Below are 18480 nucleotides of genomic sequence, written 5' to 3' on the forward strand. Positions count from 1 at the left end.
AGCAACACCCACCCGCCGCCCAGAGAATGGGCTCGTGCCCTCTGCATCTTTGGAATTTTGTCGGATTTTAGAGCTGTCCTCTGCTTTTGAATGTGTTGCGGGCGCGTACCTTCCAGCTCACCAGCCACGTCGGCTATCAAGTTTCGCTGGTGCCGCACGAGATGGGCGCGTCGAGTTGAGCGCGACCCCCTTCCGTAGTTGAGTAGGTTCAGCCTGCACATATGCCTCTCCTCAGGTTCCGCCCTCTCTTCATCAGACACACAAACTGGCGGTGTGAGTTCAGCGTTCATGCTGGTAATAAAATGGGAGCTACATCGGTCAAGACCCGCCAAGCAACTCGTCGATGACATGATCGAGGATGAAAGCAGTCCAAGGCGCTCTGTTGGGGCCTCCAAAGGCTGCATCGGTGACCATGTGGACCTTCTCTCTGAGTTGCGTAGCATCAGTTGGACCCGCGGCTGGCTGAGCCGAACGTATGAATTGCCGGATGAAGTCAACCAGACCGCGCACCTCGTTCATGCTAGGCATCTCGCTCATCACCATCACCTTCCAAGCGTCTTCAGCCTCTAAGAGGGCGGCGCTGAAGCCCACCCCTGGCCTCGAAATGAGACATTCCGTCACAGCATCTCGGACCGCTGCGTCGCCTTCGAAGACCTTCCTGGCCTGCTCTTGCGCATGCAGCCGTAACAACGTCAGCAAAGCAGGCTGGACCAACGGCAACGGCTTGCTGGCACCGTCGTCGTTGCCCTCTGCAAACAGGCGTGCAAAGTGATGCTGATAGAAGTCATCGGCGAGGCGGATGTCACGAGACGGTTGAAACAGAGCGTCGACGCCATTGTCGTGCTTCAGCTGCACAATGCTGGCGTACGCGGGCAAGACATACATCTTGTCCATCGTCAGACATTCCATCACCAGCGCTCGCATCGCTGACACCGTTGCGTCCGACTGGCTAATTTGGTCGGCGTCCGACGACGACCCAGAGATCTGACCCAAGCAACGGACGAGCTCGCACTGCTTGCCTGCAGCCGAGAAGCCGCGCGTCGCTTCCCTGAGCTCAGGCACGCCGGGTCCGATCCGTTCGGCAGCGTCTCCCGACACATCCATCGGCGCTGTCTCGAGAGCGCGCGAGGTCAAGCTTCGGCTGCCGTTAGGGTCGGCAAGATAGTCCAGGTGAGCCGCCTTGCGCTTCACAAAGAGCATCTGCGATGTGGCAGAAGCGGACGCTCGTGCAGCCCGAGCGGCTGCCGATCCCGTCACCACATTGCGATCCGATATCGAGCTGCCGTCGATGCTGGCTGACCAGTACCTATCTGTGGCGCTTCGAATGGATCCAGACAAGTGGCGATTCGGCAACAGCAGTGGAGTAAAGGTGCGTTTGTTGTCGCTCGCGATAGCATCGCCTTCAGCAATGTGGACGGGCAAGCTCACGAGCTGATTCGAGTCGACGTCCGTAGCGACAAGCAACCTTGGCTCGATGGCGAGGTACCAAAGGTGGCGGAACGCTTGCAGGTGCGCACGATTGTCACCGCTGGATCGAGGGAAGGGAGGCACGAAAGAAATCAGCAGGGCTGCGACCGCCAGATCCGACGTTCCCAGCGTGAATCGCCCTCCGCCGAGGAAGAGCAGTCCCAGCGCCATGTGCGTCGCCATGTGGCTACCGTAACACGTATCGCCATCCACATCGCCGTGCGCTCTTCGTAGATGCCGGAGCAGGTCAACGTCTCCGCTGCCTGCGAGGACCATCGCGAGCGCAATCCTCGCTTGGTCCAGCGCCGCTTGAAGGGCTGATTTGCGGATCTTGGCAAAGAACGAAACGGCCTGCACCTTGGCCTGCTTCTCCAGCCTGTTGAGCTGCTCCCACAAGCAATGGCTTGCCTTTGCATCTTTCGAGCCCGCATACTTGAGTCCGATCACAAAGCAAGCGCCCGTCTCCATGTTGATCTGAGCCAGCTGTGCCGCCTCGGATAGCGTCTTGCCGCACTCTATGCGCCTCTGCATCCACATGGGGAGGACGCCGAAAAGCCATTCCTTTGTCGGCTGGATGATATCCCACAGGATGAGGTAGCGAGCCAGCACATGGGCAAAGAGCACATCGGGGCGGAGCGAGTCGAGCTCGCGAGCTGTCCGAGGAGGCGCAACCACATCGGCCATCGTCGGACTGCCCGAGCGCAGGTAGACCAGACCCAAGGCGAGAGCAGCAGGCGCCGAAGTCAAATTGATCTCGCCGGCGTCCTTGCCGGCGTCGTCGGCTCGAAGACCGCCCGCGAGGGTTGCACCCTTGCCGACGTTGCTGCTGCCCTGAATGAGATGAATGAGGCGAGCAAGGATGCGTTTGTCTGGTAAGCTCTTCATGCCCTCGCCTCGGCCTTTGCCGAGGTAGACCAGACCCAGCGCGAGACCCGCTGACAAAGAATAGGCCTCGCGGTATTGCGGCTGAAGGTGGGGAGTCGAAGACTCTTGCGCGCCGATCTGGTCCAACATGCGTTTGGCCGTCCAGCGGTGATTGCTGCCAAGGAAGAGAAGTCCCATCGCGAGCAGGCCGGCGGTTTGCGTAATGGTGGACAAGTTGAGCGGTGCCGAGTCGGGCGGCAGGAAAGCGGGGAGCTGCATCCCGATCAAATTTCGCGCTGTGGGGTCGGCCGTGCCTACGGTGGACACGGCCACTCCGAGCAGAAAGCCGATGGTGAGCAGATTGTTGCGCATCTTGAGGTATCGGAAGACATGAATGGGCGTCAACGACGGCAGCTGCTTCATCAGACCGAGTCCGTACAAGAAGCCTGCGTGACGTGCAGTGACCTGTTCGCCCAGGTGCGCAAAGATCCATTTGGAGTCGACCGTGATGTCGGAGGCCAAGTGGAGCTCGAGCACCGAAGCAACGCCATTGTGAAACTCAGGCCAGTCCAAGCCGGCCGCGTCCGCTTTCGTTTCTGGCTCGATGGTCAGACCGCGCGGTCTCACTTTGACGGTCAAGCAGATCGACGGAATTCGCCACTTGTGCGTGGGAGAGAAGCGCTGCGATGTCATAAAAAGCATGGCTCGACCCGCTGGAAGCGCCTTGGTACGTTCGCCGATCGCTGCGACGGCTGCGTTGTGCTGTTCGGTGATGGCGGTCTCCGTCTGGCTTTCGCCCTCGGCAACGTAGACCGAGTTGATCGAGTCGGTCCTGAGCATCGCCACCACATCGCGCAGTCGAAAGTCTCGACTGAACAGCTGGGCACAGATGGCATCCAGAGAGACGTCCTCTGGCAAGGTTCGAACCAGCTGCTCTGGGATCTTGCGCGCGTTCGCCGTGCTCAAGGAGCCACGCAGCGGCCAAGCATTGAGAACGAGCTCTGCACGTTGAGTCATGTGGTAGAAGGCGGCACTCTTGCCACTCGGTGGTTCGACCTGACAGCAGCGCATGGCCTCGTACAAGGGAAGCGAGATGCCAAAAGGCAACGCTCGCAATCGCTCGAGATCCAGTCCGTTCGAGATCGTACTTTCGACAACGGCCGCTGCGAGGTGCTGACGATCTTTGTGCGCTTGGCTGAACACGGAAAAGGTGCGAAGAACCGCATCCAGCATCGGGAAGGCAGCAGCGGCGTGGGTGAGCTGTGCAAGACCGGCAGTGGGCTCGATCCAGCTCCGAAGCGAAGACGCTTGGGCGCGGCTGCCAGAGAGCAGACGGCGGAGCACCTGATAGAAGTCTTGCGGTGGCTCCTGCCCGTCTGCGTCCATGCTTCGACTTTGCTTTGACCCTTGTCCAAGCTGCGACGCGCCTTGACGCAAGGCAACGCGACAGCGGAGGGCTTCCGTCCAGGCGGATGATCTGCAGCGCTGTGCCAGGGCGGCACTCAGCTCTGCCACTTTCTTGACCTCGCCTTGCGAGTGGGAAGTGTCCAACTGCATCTCCTCGGCCAGCAGGTACAGCGTAAACAGAAGGGGGCCGGACTCGGTCGGATCCAGGTTGTTCTTCAGCGTCCCTTGTGGTGCCGCATTCCAGCCTGCCGAGTCGACAGCGGTGAAGGGAGCGAGGCCTTGCAGGAGGGGATCTTGGGCGAACAGACGGTGTGCTGTCGCGCAGCGGGCACTTGTGCGGTCAGCAGTTGGCTGTGACGACGAGAGCCCCAAGGCTAGCGAAAGAGCTGCCCAATCTGCATCCATTGCAGTATGCCCGTGCCTTGACGTCAGTGGACCTTCCGTGAAGAAGCGCGCCTCGACCCACCGAGCCTGGATCTTTGCCGCGAGATGATTTGGCACGGTCTGCGATAGGACCCCGAGTACTCGAGCGGCTGTAGCACATCTCGGACGGAAGTCGAGCTGGACATCGATACGCTGTTGCGATTTCGTTGTCACGAGCTGAAAGCCAGACCTGCCCAAGGTCGGCGCTGCCTCCAGACAGAGTGAGGATGCATCTTGCCTAATGTCTTTGAGTTCCGGCGCCAGAGGTCCGAACGTGGTGATGTCGAGTGACGGAATGCCTGGAGATGGAAGCCCGAAGTGAAGTTGTAAAGCTCCGTCTCGGGACATTGCCAGAACTTGCGTCGATTCTGGACCCAGCACCGATACCGGCAAGACTCCGATGCATGGAATGGCGGCAGCAGTCTGCAGCTTGCTGGGTGCTTTGCAGAAGGGAAGGTTTCGATACGTGTCGTACGAGCCCAATCGCTGATAGCCAAGCCGACGTACAAAGGTTCGACCCAGACTTGGCATGGACAGGAACAGGTAGGTGGCGTCCGAATCGATGTGTCCGAACGAGGAGCCGCTCACCCGCAAATCCGCAAGGTCGGAGGCAGAGTTCAGATGTGGGATTTTGATCTCGTCCAAGAGGCATGTGCAGGCAAAACTGCGTGCAAAGCTGTCCATGTCTGCGACGCGGGCCAGGTCGACATCGCCGTCGTCGAGGATGGCATCGTCGACCTCCATGGCGTCTAGGCGCATCCCATCGATGGTGCCGGTGGGCATCGCGGACGTGAACCGAGAGGGATCGACGCTGGTGTCGAGGCGGGACAGATTCATCGACATCCTTGGCTTGGCAGAGGAAGACGACGTGCGATTCGAGTTCCGGGGCCCTCCGTAGGGTGTACGCGCAACGGCCTGTGAACTGCGACGTAGGCGAGCCGCTGCGGTTGGGTTGGCAGGAATGCGCATGCTGGTGCCAGGACCGCCAAGCTCTTCCATCCTAGCTTCATGAGGGTAAGCACCAGACTGCAGGCGAAGACCATCGGCAGTGTGAGAGATGTTCCCTAGCGTGCGGTCTCGTCCCTGGCTTGCCTGATCGTCCTTGCGACCCGTGGATCTGCGGTCTGGTGCTCCTGAGTGCATCGCGCTGATACGTCGGCTGCGACCGCTCGGATCTCTTCCCATCCCAGCAGAGACCATGCCGCTGGTACGTCGGTCGAGATCGATACGGCTGCTTCTTCGAACCGAGGTGGACGGATAGCCCCTGCCTAGCGCTGTGCTGGCAGCACCTCCCTGTGTGTCGGAGAGAGTGCGCGACAGGCCCGTCACGGGGTGTTGGTCGTCTCCCTGGCTCTGAGGCGCAAAGGCGGCAGGACCAGGGATGATGGGAACGCCATGGACACCAGCGCCACTGCTGCCGAGTGAGGACGGGGCGCGTGGCGTCGAGAGCAGTGCGGGTGTCGATTCGAAGGCGTTCGGCCGTGCGGCATACGCATAGACGCGGATGGCAGAGTTTCGCAGACTCGTCGTGACGACGAAGGGTGGCCATCGCGCATCGTTCTCGGTAGAGACGTAGACGACGACCTCGTCTATTTCGCCGAAGGGGGACGCTGGACCGTGTGTGGTTGGCGTAGGGTCGGTCGAAGGCGCGAGGGAGAAGGACAGCTGCGGAAAGCGATCGACGGGCACAAGATCGTCGTAGCAGCGGGACAGGTAGAAGACCATGGGCAGCAGCCGCGATGGATCTTGAGGAATCTGAGATGTGGATGCAGGATCGGTCTCGTCGAGGAGATGCGAGAGGCTCTGGCTCGAGTCGGACGATGTGCTGAGGTCTGGGAAAGGATACCCGATGCCACTGGAAGACGGTTGCAACGAAGGCCTGACTGCGGGACGTTGTAATCTCGAAGCAATGCGCTCGTCTTCCGATTCGATTTGGCGCTGGATGAGAAAGCCTAGCGGTGCTGGGAAGGCCTTTGCGAAGCGGAAAGGCAGGTCCATCTCGACCTGCTCGCCAAGGCCTGGAAAGTGAATGTGCATGGCTTGCTCGAAGAAGACGCAGAGCGCTCGGACGGGTGGATCAGGATGCTGATTGGCACGTAATTTGCCAGGAGCGGTGTGGATGGTGTCCGGGGGGCTGACATGGAACAGGGTCCAGAACGCTTGCAAGACCGGGTTGGGAAAGGAGAAGGTGCGCATGAGGATGCTACCTCTTGTCCATGTGAGGGAGTGATCTTGCCATCGAAGCTCGTCGAGAGCGCAAGCGCCCTTGTTGAGACTATCATCTTGCTGATGGACCGTGGTGACTGACGATGTCGATGGTGGTGACGAGGAGGTTGATGCTGTGGCTCCGCGGGCGAGATGCGAGGCGGATGAGACTGAGCTTCCCTGCGTGGTGGCTGTTGAGCGAGCGCGAATCTTTTGCAGACGTGCAAGTAGCTGAGACGACTCGCCCGTGAGGGAGGAGTCCCAATCGGATGTAGCCGCTCGAGTGTTGGAGTGCGCCACTCTTTGGCTGATGCGTTCTGCCGCCGACATCGTGACAGGGACTGCGGTGTAGTCAGCTTCGCGGTGGTGCCGAAGCGTAGTTGGGTGTCTTTGGAAATCGACCCCTTAGCGAAGCGCCGGATGTGACGATGGTGTTGGCATTTTGTCGCCTCAGTGAGCGATGCGTCGAGCGCCGTGATCGTAGAGAAGATCGAGCAGTCACCTCATGCGAATGTATGTGACTTGGAAGAAGTGTCACTTTTGGCGGCGCTCCTTCCGACGCGACTCAGACCAACAGCGCCAAAGCACGTCTCAGCCTCCACAAGCCCGTATTTTTGGCTGAGGACGTGCTTGCCTCACTTTAACAGCCAAGTCGATTTTCTCACCATGCCTGCCTTGTCTCTGCTAGGGCCACTTACGAGACGGTGGGAACGATCGCAATGACAAGGAGAAGCTGATGTGCATACGTGTGTGAAAGAGCAGCAACACGGCCGCGACGAGGACCTGTGTTGCTGAGCAGCGACGGTGGGGCCTCGCTGTTCAGCTTGGGATCCGCTCAGGTGTTCTCGAGCCATGCAGGGTTGAGCTGACGCCCAAAAAAGCTGCGGAGCGGTGGGGCTTGCAACTTGCCGGGCTTCCACGGACTGCGACTACCTCTCCACTCTTCCACCTCGAACCAGACGCTACCTGCCTGCTCTTCCTCCCTCTCGCCTGCCTCATCCACGACGTCTGCTTATCGGCCTTTGGCTAAGATTCGCGCATTCAGACGTCTCAAGGAACGCAAACGTCAAAACCAGATCGGCATTCACCAACCGCCACAGCTGGTCCACCATCTAGACGGACTACAAAACGACTTCGACCCAGAAGCAAGCTGGTCTCGGGTACTTTCGCGCTAGCATTGGTACAGCCTCCGGATCCATCGTCACCATCCTTCGCTTCGGAACAAGCATCGCATTCACTCACGATGACTTCATCACCGGCGGGCAACACCCTGCTCCTCAAACGACAGCTCACCGAGCTCCGCAAGCGGCCTGTCGACGGCTTTAGCGCCGGTCTCAAAGATGAGAGTAATCTCTTCGAATGGGAGATCATGATCATCGGTCCCAACGATACACTGTACGAAGGCGGTTTCTTGCGAGCAGAGTTGATATTTCCGCCAGAGTACCCTTTGCTTCCTCCCAAGATGAAGTTCATCACGCCCATGTGGCACCCCAATATCTACGCCGACGGGACCGTATGCATTTCGATCCTGCATGCGCCTGGCAAGGACGAGTGGGGCTACGAGGACGCAAGTGAGCGATGGCTCCCCGTGCACACCGTGGAATCGATCGTGAGTATCATGTCGGATATCAGGGCCCGTTGATGGTGCTAGACTCTTCGCTGACATCGCATTCGTTTTGCTTTTCTTTCGTCTCATTGCAGCTCATCTCGGTTATTAGTCTGCTCTCGGCCGACGTGCCCAACACCGACTCGCCAGCCAACATCGACGCTGCCAAGCAGGTCAGGGAAGACATTGCTGGCTACAAGAAGAAGGTGCGACGGCTGGTCCGACAGTCCGCAGAAGAGGCTTTCGACTGAAAGCCCGGTGGAAAAAGCCTCAAACATTAGACATCCCCTCTCCCCCTTCCTCACTGTTCCTCACTGCAATGCGTCCATCCCTCTCAAGTCGTCCATCAATCCATGTAACATCAGCAACCTTCACGACGCGATTGATCTATCAAGTATCTCACGGACATGACTGAGAGTTCGCAGAGAGGCACAGTGACAAAGTGGATTCGAGTGGAGCAGCGCGAGCCGCATCTAGTGTTACAGGGTAGTGGTACAGAGAAGTGGAAGTCAATGCAGGGTCAAGAGGCGGTTCAATGCAAGGCGATCGGGCATCAGCGCTCGGTCGAAGCGGACAGGCTCGACTTGAATGGACTGCTGAATCCAGATCCGTAGCCGCCAGCCGCATAGCCACCCGACACGGAGCGTGGGATCGAGGACGCATCGTGGAAGCTCTGCATCGAACCTGGTCGGCCCTGATTGTAATGCACCATGCCGTTCGCATGCGACGAGCTCGAAGAGAAGCCGTACAGACATCCGAGGTACTTGGAATCGTCGATCTGGCCATCGAAGTACTTTTGCCGCATCTTGAAGAAGGTCGTCGCTGTGAGGAGGCTGTCGCTTCCTGCTTGGTGCTGTTGACCGATGCGGCTGACCTGCAGGTCATCTGCCACGTCTTGCAAGCCACCCTTCAGCGTCTTGCAGCTTCGCATCAGGAACTTGATATCGTAGATGCATGGGAACCAGACGCGAAGCAGAGCGAAGAAGTCGGCCTCTTGCGCTGGCAACGGACTGCATGTGACCACCTTGAGCAGATATCCGAAGTCGTAGCCGCTGTGGAACGAGACCCACTTGACATCATCGAAGAGCGCAAGTCCGGATGTGATCAGGAGCTCGCCAAAGTGCTCCACGTCAATGCCCATCCTCTCGTGTCGGTCAAAGTCGAGTCCCGCCTTGGTGAGCAGATCCAGCGAGTCCGGCGCGCACATGTCGTCGTTGATGCTGAAGCGAAAGTTGAACTGCCATGTGCAGACGTCCGGTGGAAGGTTGCCGTTCTCGTCGCAGAGCGTGATGCCGAGCTGGATAAGTTTGAGCAGATCGACGTTGCATCGCAGTGTCTGGTAGTGGTAGTCGGATGAGCCTTTGAATGTCCCTATCGGCCTCGCAACGATGCCGGGGAACTCGGTGTCCATCGCTACATATGGGTACTTCTCGATTGTGTCTCGCAGCAAGCCCATTTCGAGCTCCACGTTCTCCGCCCATACCTCCCGTATTCTCCCCGCCATTGCGACGGGTTACTATGATTAGAGAGCGGAAGTGTCTTGAATATGCTGACCTGCGCTACTCGTGAGAGGCGTCAGTGCCGGATCGAGACGCAGCGGCCCTTCGGTAGGCTTGGACGTTGACTAGAGCTTTGCGCTTCTGAGCGCTCGGGATGCTGGATGTGGGTTCGAAGAGATCGACAAGATTGTTTTGAAGCGGGCGATCTCGTTCAGCTATGGAGGTGACGTTCAGCGTGTTCGTATTGAATGGTAGTGAGAATACAGGTGATCGAATCCACAATCGCGCTTCCGAAACCCGAGAACTACGCCGCTCGGGCGCGTCGAAAGTGGAGCACCACGCAAGCTTTCAAGAGTTCAACACAAACGTTCTCCAGCGTTGCCGTCTTCTCCGCATCCCCACCACTCATCCTCACCGACGCACATCACATTCATAGCTGACATCGTCAACACGCGCATCTTCCTGCCGCAGAAACTGGCTTTGCATCCAATACCTCGCGCCTTGCCAGCAGCCTGCACAACCATCCGGCTTCAACGTTTGCCCTAGCCGCAGACCCCTCGATCAAGTGAACCCGCGGGCTTGCGAACAGCCGACACTCTATCTCATCATGGTTCTCGAAGCGACGATGCTCGTGCTCGACAACTCGGAATGGATGCGAAACGGTGACTACACACCCACGCGTTGGGAGGCGCAGGCGGATGCCGTCAGCATGATCTTTGACGCCAAGACCAACTCGAATCCAGAGAGCGAAGTAGGCCTCATGACCATGGCCGGCAAGAGCCCCGAAGTGCTCGTGACGCTGACACAGGACATCGGCAAGGTCCTCGCGGCGCTTCACCGCAGCAAGATTGTCGGCAACGCCGATCTGGCTACTGGCATCAATGTCGCCTCGCTTGCGCTCAAGCACCGTCAGAACAAGAACCAGAGGCAGAGGGTCGTAGCTTTCGTCGGCTCGCCTGTCGAGCAGACCGAGGACGACCTGGTCAAGCTCGGCAAGAAGCTCAAAAAGAACAACATTGCCGTCGATATTGTCAGCTTCGGAGAAGACGTCGAGAATGAGGAGAAGCTCACCAAGTTTATCGAGGCAGTCAACAGCGGCGAGAACAGGTAAGTCGGCCCGTTACCACTGAGATGCTTTGCATGATATCATCAGACGTCGATACTGATCCATGCATTATCCCCCCATTGATCTTTGCTTTCACAGCCACCTCTTGAGCGTACCGGCAGGCCCTCAGCTGCTTTCCGACATCATTCTCTCCTCGCCCGTGCTGCAGGAGGAGGGCGGTGACTCAGGCGCCGGCCCATCCGGCAGCGGAGGCGGAGGCAATTCATTCGAGTTCGGCGTCGACCCGAGCATGGATCCGGAGCTAGCGATGGTGAGTACAGAGCAAGCCTCATCCAAGCTACAGCATTTTGGGGCGTCGTGCCACCTTCGGTGGATTCCATTCGGTATGCTGACCCTTATCTGACCGCCTTTCCAACTTTGAACCAATCACAGGCCCTCCGACTTTCGCTCGAGGAGGAACAGGCCCGACAGCGGGCAGCCGAAGGAACCTCGGGGTCACAAGCCCCGTCGCTTCCGACCGTTTCGGAGGCAAGCGAAGTGGCCGCACCAGCAGCAGCAACGGCTGCTTCCCGCACCGCTGGCGGCTTGGCTGGGAGCGGCTCCATGGTGCCAAGGGGTGCTGAATCTATCACAGGCGAGGGCCACAACGCCGAGGACGAGTCGGAGGAGGATATGCTTCAGAAAGCGATCGCTCTCTCACAGGCTGGCGGCGCTTCGGCCTCGAATGACGAGGATGTCGATATGGCATCAGCTGAGCCGTCAGCCACAAGACGAGCAGTCGTGGCCGGACAAGAGGGCGAGGAGGACGAAGAGATGGATGAGGACGAAGCTATCGCAAGGGCCATTCAGATGAGCCTGCAGGAGGGCGATGGAGACAGCAAGTAGACGCTGACTATCAGGCATCGTTCATTTGATCGTCACCAGCACCACAACTTGCCTTCTTCCTCGAATGAGATCGCTAACGAGAACATACATGACTTTTTGAGCGGCTCAAGCTTCGTTGCCCGATGCTGCGCTTCCACGAACGAGGCGCGCGTGGTGACGCTGACGATAGTCAGTGCGTCGGACGATCCGGTGCTCATAACATGAAAAGGTCACAGCGCAAATCGAGAAGAATGGGCTCGCGTGTCATGCATCAACGCACGCACCTTGTCAGCGCACACAATCAGCCATCGACCATTTGAGGCATCGGCACAGCCGCGTTCGCCAAATGAAAGCTTATGCATGAGCGTGAGAAAAGCGTTGCGTTGCAGCGACCACAAGTGGGCTCAATCATCCGCTTCGGTTGCGATCCGACGACACTGAGGGAATTGTGTTCGACGGAGCCAGACAGGCTCGGTGGGAACCTAAACCTTGCTGCTGCTGCCTTTGGCCATGCTGGCGCTGCTTCGGCCATCTGGCTTTCGAAGTGCTACTGTGATTCGTCTGATTCGGCACTTCCTATTCTCACGTCGCTGCGCACCCGAGTCACTTTCCCCACCGCCTTTCGTTCGTCACACCCGGATTCTCCTGCAGAGCCTATCTTTGGCAGCGCAAAGCTAAGCTTGATAGGCAGAGGTATCCCTCCTCGAGCAGCAGAGCAGATGCGCGGTGGGCTCGAGTGTGCTGAGGCGTCAAAGGGCCGTGCAGCTGGCAGTCCCTCCTCCTACGGTCGCCCCACCGGGCTGAGCTACTTTCGTTTAAATGAAGCTGCTTTCGAAGAGCATCCTCGTTCCCTCCTTCCTTTCTCTCTCCTTGGTCGTCTATCAGGACGGAAGGAGCCTCGACCTTCCTCTTCCTCTCCTTCATCACGCACCCTAGCGCCTCACAGACTGGCCATTTCCGTCGTTGTTCCGTCAAGCACTTCATTTCGCCGGCCAACAAAGCGAAATTGCTCTGCGCAGTTGACGCTTTTCCCACTTTCGCTGCTCGAGCCCCACACTGCGCAGTCGCCACCGCGGGCTTCAACAGTCCTGCTTCTTACCGAGCTCAGTTAACCCATTGTTCCCTCACCATGACCACAAAGAGCCAGGCTCCGAGACACTCACTACCGCCCAAGGTAAGTAGGCGAATTTCTTCGTCGCCATGTTTCCGCCTTTTTCATGGTCAGTCTCGACGGTAGAAATGGTCCCTGACCTGCTTCTTCCCCTCTCTTGCTTCTTTCCCCCTCTTGCTTTGCATTCCTCGTCCAGCCTATGGCGGCTTCCCCCTCGGCAACATCTGATGATCCGCATCGCTCTCTGACTGAGAGCTGCGTGCTCGGCAATCGTGACCGCCAGATGGATTGGTCGAACTCGCAAAACGGCGGCTCCACGTGGAACGGACACGCCTGGTCGACCACGCCTCCCCTTCCAACGCCAGCGCTTACCGCCAGCTCCATGTCTTCATCTTCGCTACACGGAGAAAGGTCGCCCATTCTAGGGTCGTCCGGACATGGCCCTTTCACTCGCAGAAACTTCGACATTCCCACCATGACCAGCCTGCCTCCCGCCAAAAGCTTCGACGAGGCACCTTTGCCGCTGTCTGGCAGCCACCAATCTCCTTCCAGCGCCCATACCGCGCACGGCATCGCCTCAGATTCGTACAGCCAGTACGACGGAGCCATTTCTTCGCTCTCCTCCTCGTTTGGTGCGCTCAGTACGTCTCCGCAGCAAGGCAGAGACGTCACCGGATCGATGGACGCGACATCGCTTCGTATGGCATCGTCGCCGCATTTGGCCGATCCCAGCCAACAAACGCCCATGCTGATTCCAATGCAGCCCACCGGAGCCGGAGTAGAGCTCACCTCGGTCGTCGAGACCCTCTCCTCAAGAGGATCCAAGGCAGCCGCTGAAGATCCCGAGACAGTCGCCGCTGCTTACAAGCTCAGTCAGTGGGGCATCGGGTGAGTGGCGATTCCTGATAGCTTGATCCAATCGCCAAGTGCTGTACTGACCAGAGAACACATTCCTGCACCTGAACAGAATTGGTCCTGGCATCAACCCCAAGGTTGCCGCCTCTCGCAACGGTAATCACAGCCGCGGACGTAGCACCGCCAGTGAGCCTCCCATCGTCAACACGGGTAACTCGGGCCCCATGTGTGTCCAGTCAGGCGACTGGATTTGCACTGGTTGTGGCTTTGTGGTGAGTAGACTGTCGAAGCATGTCCGGTACAGAACGGACGTCGCTGCACCGTTCGTCTCCGGGAGCGATCACCACTGACACACTCTTGTTCGACTTTTTCCCTTTGCTTCAATGCATAGAACTGGAGGCGACGCGATGTTTGCATGAAGTGCTTCCCACACGCGGATGGCAACGAGATCAGTCGCGGCATTCAGAGCGGAGAGACGCTTGCCAAGAGGCTCGCCGCAGGCCTGGACACGGATACAGACGAGTATCGACAGTCCGTCCAGGCTCTGTGCCCGGACAAGGAGAAGCGGGTCAACAGCTACATGCCGCGACCTCCTGTACATGCGCTGCCTCCGAACCCTATGCAGGCCTACGGGGGATCAAGCCAGGGCCACCATCATCAACGATCCTCCAGCACCCATGTTCATCCTTCCAACGTGCTCGGCATCCATATGAGCTCGGCAGAGCAGCTGCAGTGGCGACAGCAGACGAACCGCCAACGTTCGATGACGGAGCAGTTCGCGGGACAGGGATACTATCAGCAGCGGATCACGCCAGGACAGATGTCTCCTCCGGGCGCCTCATCGTTGCAGCAGCTGCGCCAGTGCCAGCAACAGCAGCAACAGCAGCAGCAGCAGCGCTTCGGCGGTGATCCGAATCACGTCGATAGCCCTTACAAGGCGTACACTCCCTGGAAACCGATGCCTGGCGCTTCCGACAACTCTGTTCGCTCTCCCACGCAGCAGCGACCAACGGGCAATGTCGCTTCACCCACGCCGACCGCTGCAGGACGAGCGAGCCTGTTCCGTTCAGCGACGTACGCTGGGGAAGACCTGGCGTTCAAACATGGTGGAAGTCGACAGGCCTCCGCGCCTCACGGCGGCAACAACAGCACCCGCGCTCCCGCCACTGGCTGGTCCAGCGTTCCCGAAGAGCCTTCCCCGGGCCTTCCCAGGGATATATGGGCTCCCGCGCCCAAGCAAGCAGCGCTCGTCCCCGTCGATCCGGAAGACGTCTCGCGGGAGAAACGCGCCCAGCCGGAACCCATCGGCACACGATCTTCTCGCAGTGGCAGTGGAGCCGCTAGCACCTCGACGACGACGGGCGGAACTCATCTTCACCTCAACTTGGAATCGACTGGACCTAAGGACGACAAGCAGGCCAACAACGCCTTTGTCGATTATTGGATCTCGGACTCTCTCACTGCTCCTCCTCCTCCCTCGGCTGCCTCGACTGCCACTTGTGCTTCTGCTACGCTCTCGTCTTCTGCTTCCATTTCTGCTCCCGTCTCAGCTTCTCTTTCCTCGCCTGCTTCTGCTTCTGGTCAGGTTGGCGGCAAGTCCAGCCCTTGAATGGTGTTGCTCTGCTCCCCTCTTGCTGTCGTCCGTCTGACGCTTCGATCTTCCTCTGACCGCCAGCAAGGCCAGGGGCACGCTTGTCTGACCCAGACTGCGACCACAGCGCTTGTATCTCATCAGACTCCTCTGTCAATGCTTTTTCTCACCACTTGGTGCATTTCTCCTCCTCCCAATGCTCGATCTCCGTTCAATGCACAATCTCCCCTCGATGCTCAACCTAGTCAGTCCGATTCGTCTGCGTATGTGTAACAAGTAATTGTTCGGATCTAAAACATTTGTTGCCTGGCGCGCCCTCTTCCGGGCATCGTCCCGACATAAAAATACACATTCAGCTGACAACCAGCTCGACCTCTCCTCCATCGTTTCTTGCCTCAAAGGCCATCTGGACATCGTCATCGTCGCTGATCAACACCGCATCACCGTCCTCATCAATATAGCGCATCTTGACATGCTCGACGTTCTTGCCCGAACACAGACGGATCTTTTTGGTGACCTTTTCGACCAATGCGGAATAGGGGGCGGTGGCGAGGACGACGACGACAAAGCGGTCTTCGGCGTAGGTGACGTTGAGGCGGATGGCGGCTGTTCGACGGGACGAGGCGTTGATGGGGGAGGAGGCGGCGGTGGAGCTTTGCGATTGGGCTGATTCCGAGGTGGTGCTGGATGAGGTGCTGAACCTCTTCTCCCCTCCTCCATTGCTGACGTTGCTGGAGCGCGGGGAGGGGAGCTTGGGCAGCGGCGGTGCACCACCATGCTGCGGCGGCAGGACGTACATCGGATTGCTCGCTGACCGCGACCGCAAATGCGCTGCGCCATTGTCCGACGTTGTGCGGCTCATAGACGCGCTGGAATCGCCGCGCGGTCGGTTGAGCTTGAAACTGTCCGCGCTGTCGCTCGAGTCGAGGTACTCGACCGCCTCCCCACCGCGCGGGTTGCGCGGGTTCGACGCGGGCTGACGAAGCACTCGAGAGCTGCTCGCTTTGCGCAAGCCGTGCGTGTCCGCGCCGGAGCTGTAAGAGAGACCGCGCGGTAGAGGAGGTGGGACGGCGGGCGAGGCGGATCGCCACTGCGCCATCACTGCTGAGTCTTGGTCTTCGGTGCGCGCACGTGGCTTTTCCGGTGCTCCGGTGCCAGATGGCGCCGGTTGCGAGTAGCGGCCTTGAGCAGGGGTGCCTCGGCCACTGGGGTTCTCGTAGTAGCTCGACCCTCCTTCGTCTTCGTCCCGGTAGGAAGACTGGCTTTGGGTCCGTGACAGGCTGTCCCGCCCCTGCGAGCCTTGGGAGGTGAACGGGTTGACGGGCGCCACCTCCGCCAGCGGCGTCTGCGGGAAGTGCGAGGTTGTCTGCGTGATCCTCCTTCCCAACGTCCCCGCTCCGGCCATGTTGATCTGCTGCTGCTGCTGTTGCTGCGCGTAGTGCTGCGCCGCCGCCGCCTGACGTCGAACGTTGACCTCGTCGATCAGCCGGTTGATCGCCGCCTGCCACTGCTTGAGCTGCTCCTCATTCTTGCATTTCAGCGCGAAGGACTCGTGGTCGACATCGCCGCGCCACCACACTTGTAGCGCGTGCTGCCCCGATGGCGCACCCAAGATGCTGCTCATTTTCGAGTTGGCAAACGCACCAGTGACGTTGTTGATGAAGATGCGGCCCTTGAGCTGGAGCGTCGTCTTGACCTTCTTGCCAGCGGCCGTCTTTTGTTTGAGCAGCGAGTTGTTTTTGGTCGACTTTTTCGATGCTGCGGGCGCCATCTCTTTGCAGCACAGCAGGATCTTTTCGAAGAGGTAGACGTGGTACTCGCGCTCCGTATCGGACTTCGCCACCATGAACGTGTCTGACAAGAGGAGCAGGCCAAACGTGCGGATGTTGTGCCCCTTCCAATCTTCAACGCGCCACTCGAGCTCTTTGACCAGCTGCGCGTTCTCCTGCAACCGGCTGGTCTCGTTGACTTTGTCTGTGATGCTGCGCATGACCTCGAGACCTTCTTCGAGTTCTTGGTAGGGTGGCGCGTCCTCGGGCGTCTTTTTGAGAAGCTGCTCGAGCAGCAGCGGGTACTTGCAGATGCGCTGTACGGGCTTGATCATGAACGTGGGCAGCTCGTAGGCTGGATCCAGGTAGCAGCCCTGGGCGCTCGGCATCCCCTTCAAGCGTACCAAATTGTGCGCCTCCTGGTTGATCAGATCCAACGCGAGATTGTAGTTGGCGCAAAACGGCTCGTAGACCGTGAAGTCGTCCTCCATGGTCATAAACACGTGCCCAAAATGCTGCTCGTCCGGTGGGCGCCGCACGTTCTCCTCGACGCAGATCAGAAACCGTCTCTGCACATCCACGAGCTTGTTGAGATTGCCGAACAGGTTGTGGAGCGTGTCGGGCGGGAGGATGTCGTACTGCGCCAAAGCGCGTGCGTAGTTCTGCATCACCTCGAGATCCTGCACATACTTGCGCTCCGTCGTCAGCAGCTCGCGGATCACCTTGGCGCGGTCATCGGACGGAGTGTCGAGGTCGTCGTTGTCACTCTTGCGATTCGTTTCGATGAGCAGCCCGCGCTCCTCGAAGACATCCAGGAGACGATTGATGGTGCGCACCACTTTGACGAAGCCATTGGTGTCGTTGAGGTAAAGCTGCGAGACGGTAAAGATGTCATCTGGATCCCAGCCGAGTTTCTCTTTGAGTGCGATGATGAACTTCATGACCTGCGCCTTGCACGCGTTGGCATTGGAGCGATTGGCGTCGGGGTTGACCGGCAGCTCTACATCGGGGTTCATCGTGTTGAAAAGCGCACAGAGGGGCGAGCCGAGTCGAAAGCACTGCCAGAGCTGGGTGACTGGGTCGCTGCTCGCTTTTGGGACGGATGCGCTGCCGTTGGGCGAGGTGGGGCTGCCGTTGGATGCGGACGAGGCGGCCGAGATTGGGGCGAGCTCGTCGAGGTAGGCCTCACCGAAGCCGGGAACCGAGTAGAGACGGTCGCGAAGGTTGAGGCAAGCCTGGTAGAGGGATGAGCCGGCGACAGCCTGCTTGTTGGCAATGGTGTTGGCTGCGGCGGGTGCGCCGGCCATGAGCGCGGCTCCTCCGGGCCCGATGAGGGAGGAGCCGATGCCGCCGTCGGACGAGCCGGCGACTGTCGAGGGCGTGTAAGATGCTTGCATTCCAGGCAACGGAGAGGGTGCCGAAGGGAAATTGGCTGTGGAATGCGATGGCCCGGGTTGTTGGCGGACTGATCTGAATGTTAGCGGTGCGGTAGCGGCCATGGCCTGAACACTGAAAGTAGGCGGTGCCCGAGGTCCGTGGGTGGCAGCTCGAGTTGATCGGCTATGTGTGGACGCAGCGGCAGTGACGAGGTTAACCCAGTGATTCGGCTAGCACGGAGCTCTCCGGATGAAACGAAGTTCCAAACGTCACTCTGATCTCGGTGCGACGAGGAGAAGCTAGTCGGAAGTGACGGGCTGGCAAAGATGCGACGCACTGATGGCGTGGGAGCCTGATGAGTCAATGATCCGGCGAA

At 59.1% G+C, this 18480-nt stretch overlaps 6 protein-coding genes across 6 annotated transcripts; 3 read left to right on the forward strand and 3 right to left on the reverse strand.

The window, feature by feature from the left end:
- Positions 1–318: 318 nt before the first annotated feature.
- On the reverse strand, positions 319–6696 carry PSEUBRA_004992 (Anaphase-promoting complex subunit 1; the record flags this gene model as incomplete). The annotated part of the gene is made up of 1 exon (XM_059465434.1): positions 319–6696. The coding sequence occupies one exon, from the start codon at positions 6694–6696 to the stop codon at positions 319–321; it is 6378 nt and encodes a 2125-aa protein (XP_059320477.1).
- A 913-nt stretch (positions 6697–7609) lies between these two features.
- On the forward strand, positions 7610–8223 carry PSEUBRA_004993 (Ubiquitin-conjugating enzyme, E2; the record flags this gene model as incomplete). Its single annotated transcript, XM_016438463.1, has 2 exons — positions 7610–7975; positions 8068–8223. 2 exons carry the CDS (start codon positions 7610–7612, stop codon positions 8221–8223), a joined length of 522 nt encoding a protein of 173 aa, XP_016290931.1.
- A 302-nt stretch (positions 8224–8525) lies between these two features.
- PSEUBRA_004994 (Ribonuclease CAF1) lies at positions 8526–9476 on the reverse strand (the record flags this gene model as incomplete). The annotated part of the gene is made up of 1 exon (XM_016438475.1): positions 8526–9476. One exon carries the CDS (start codon positions 9474–9476, stop codon positions 8526–8528), a length of 951 nt encoding a protein of 316 aa, XP_016290932.1.
- Positions 9477–10078: 602 nt separating this feature from the next.
- Positions 10079–11422, forward strand: PSEUBRA_004995 (Ubiquitin interacting motif; the record flags this gene model as incomplete). The annotated part of the gene is made up of 3 exons (XM_016438459.1): positions 10079–10578; positions 10676–10847; positions 10970–11422. 3 exons carry the CDS (start codon positions 10079–10081, stop codon positions 11420–11422), a joined length of 1125 nt encoding a protein of 374 aa, XP_016290933.1.
- Positions 11423–12530: 1108 nt separating this feature from the next.
- Positions 12531–14976, forward strand: PSEUBRA_004996 (Zinc finger, RanBP2-type; the record flags this gene model as incomplete). The annotated part of the gene is made up of 4 exons (XM_016438455.1): positions 12531–12575; positions 12709–13400; positions 13480–13639; positions 13759–14976. The coding sequence occupies 4 exons, from the start codon at positions 12531–12533 to the stop codon at positions 14974–14976; spliced, it is 2115 nt and encodes a 704-aa protein (XP_016290934.1).
- Positions 14977–15310: 334 nt separating this feature from the next.
- PSEUBRA_004997 (CDC24 calponin) lies at positions 15311–18124 on the reverse strand (the record flags this gene model as incomplete). Its single annotated transcript, XM_016438470.1, has 1 exon — positions 15311–18124. The coding sequence occupies one exon, from the start codon at positions 18122–18124 to the stop codon at positions 15311–15313; it is 2814 nt and encodes a 937-aa protein (XP_016290935.1).
- Between the last annotated feature and the right edge of the window lie 356 nt (positions 18125–18480).

The sequence above is a fragment of the Kalmanozyma brasiliensis genome, assembly GCF_000497045.1.
Source record: "Kalmanozyma brasiliensis GHG001 unplaced genomic scaffold PSEUBRA_SCAF4, whole genome shotgun sequence".
NCBI classification, from domain to species: Eukaryota; Fungi; Basidiomycota; class Ustilaginomycetes; order Ustilaginales; genus Kalmanozyma; species Kalmanozyma brasiliensis.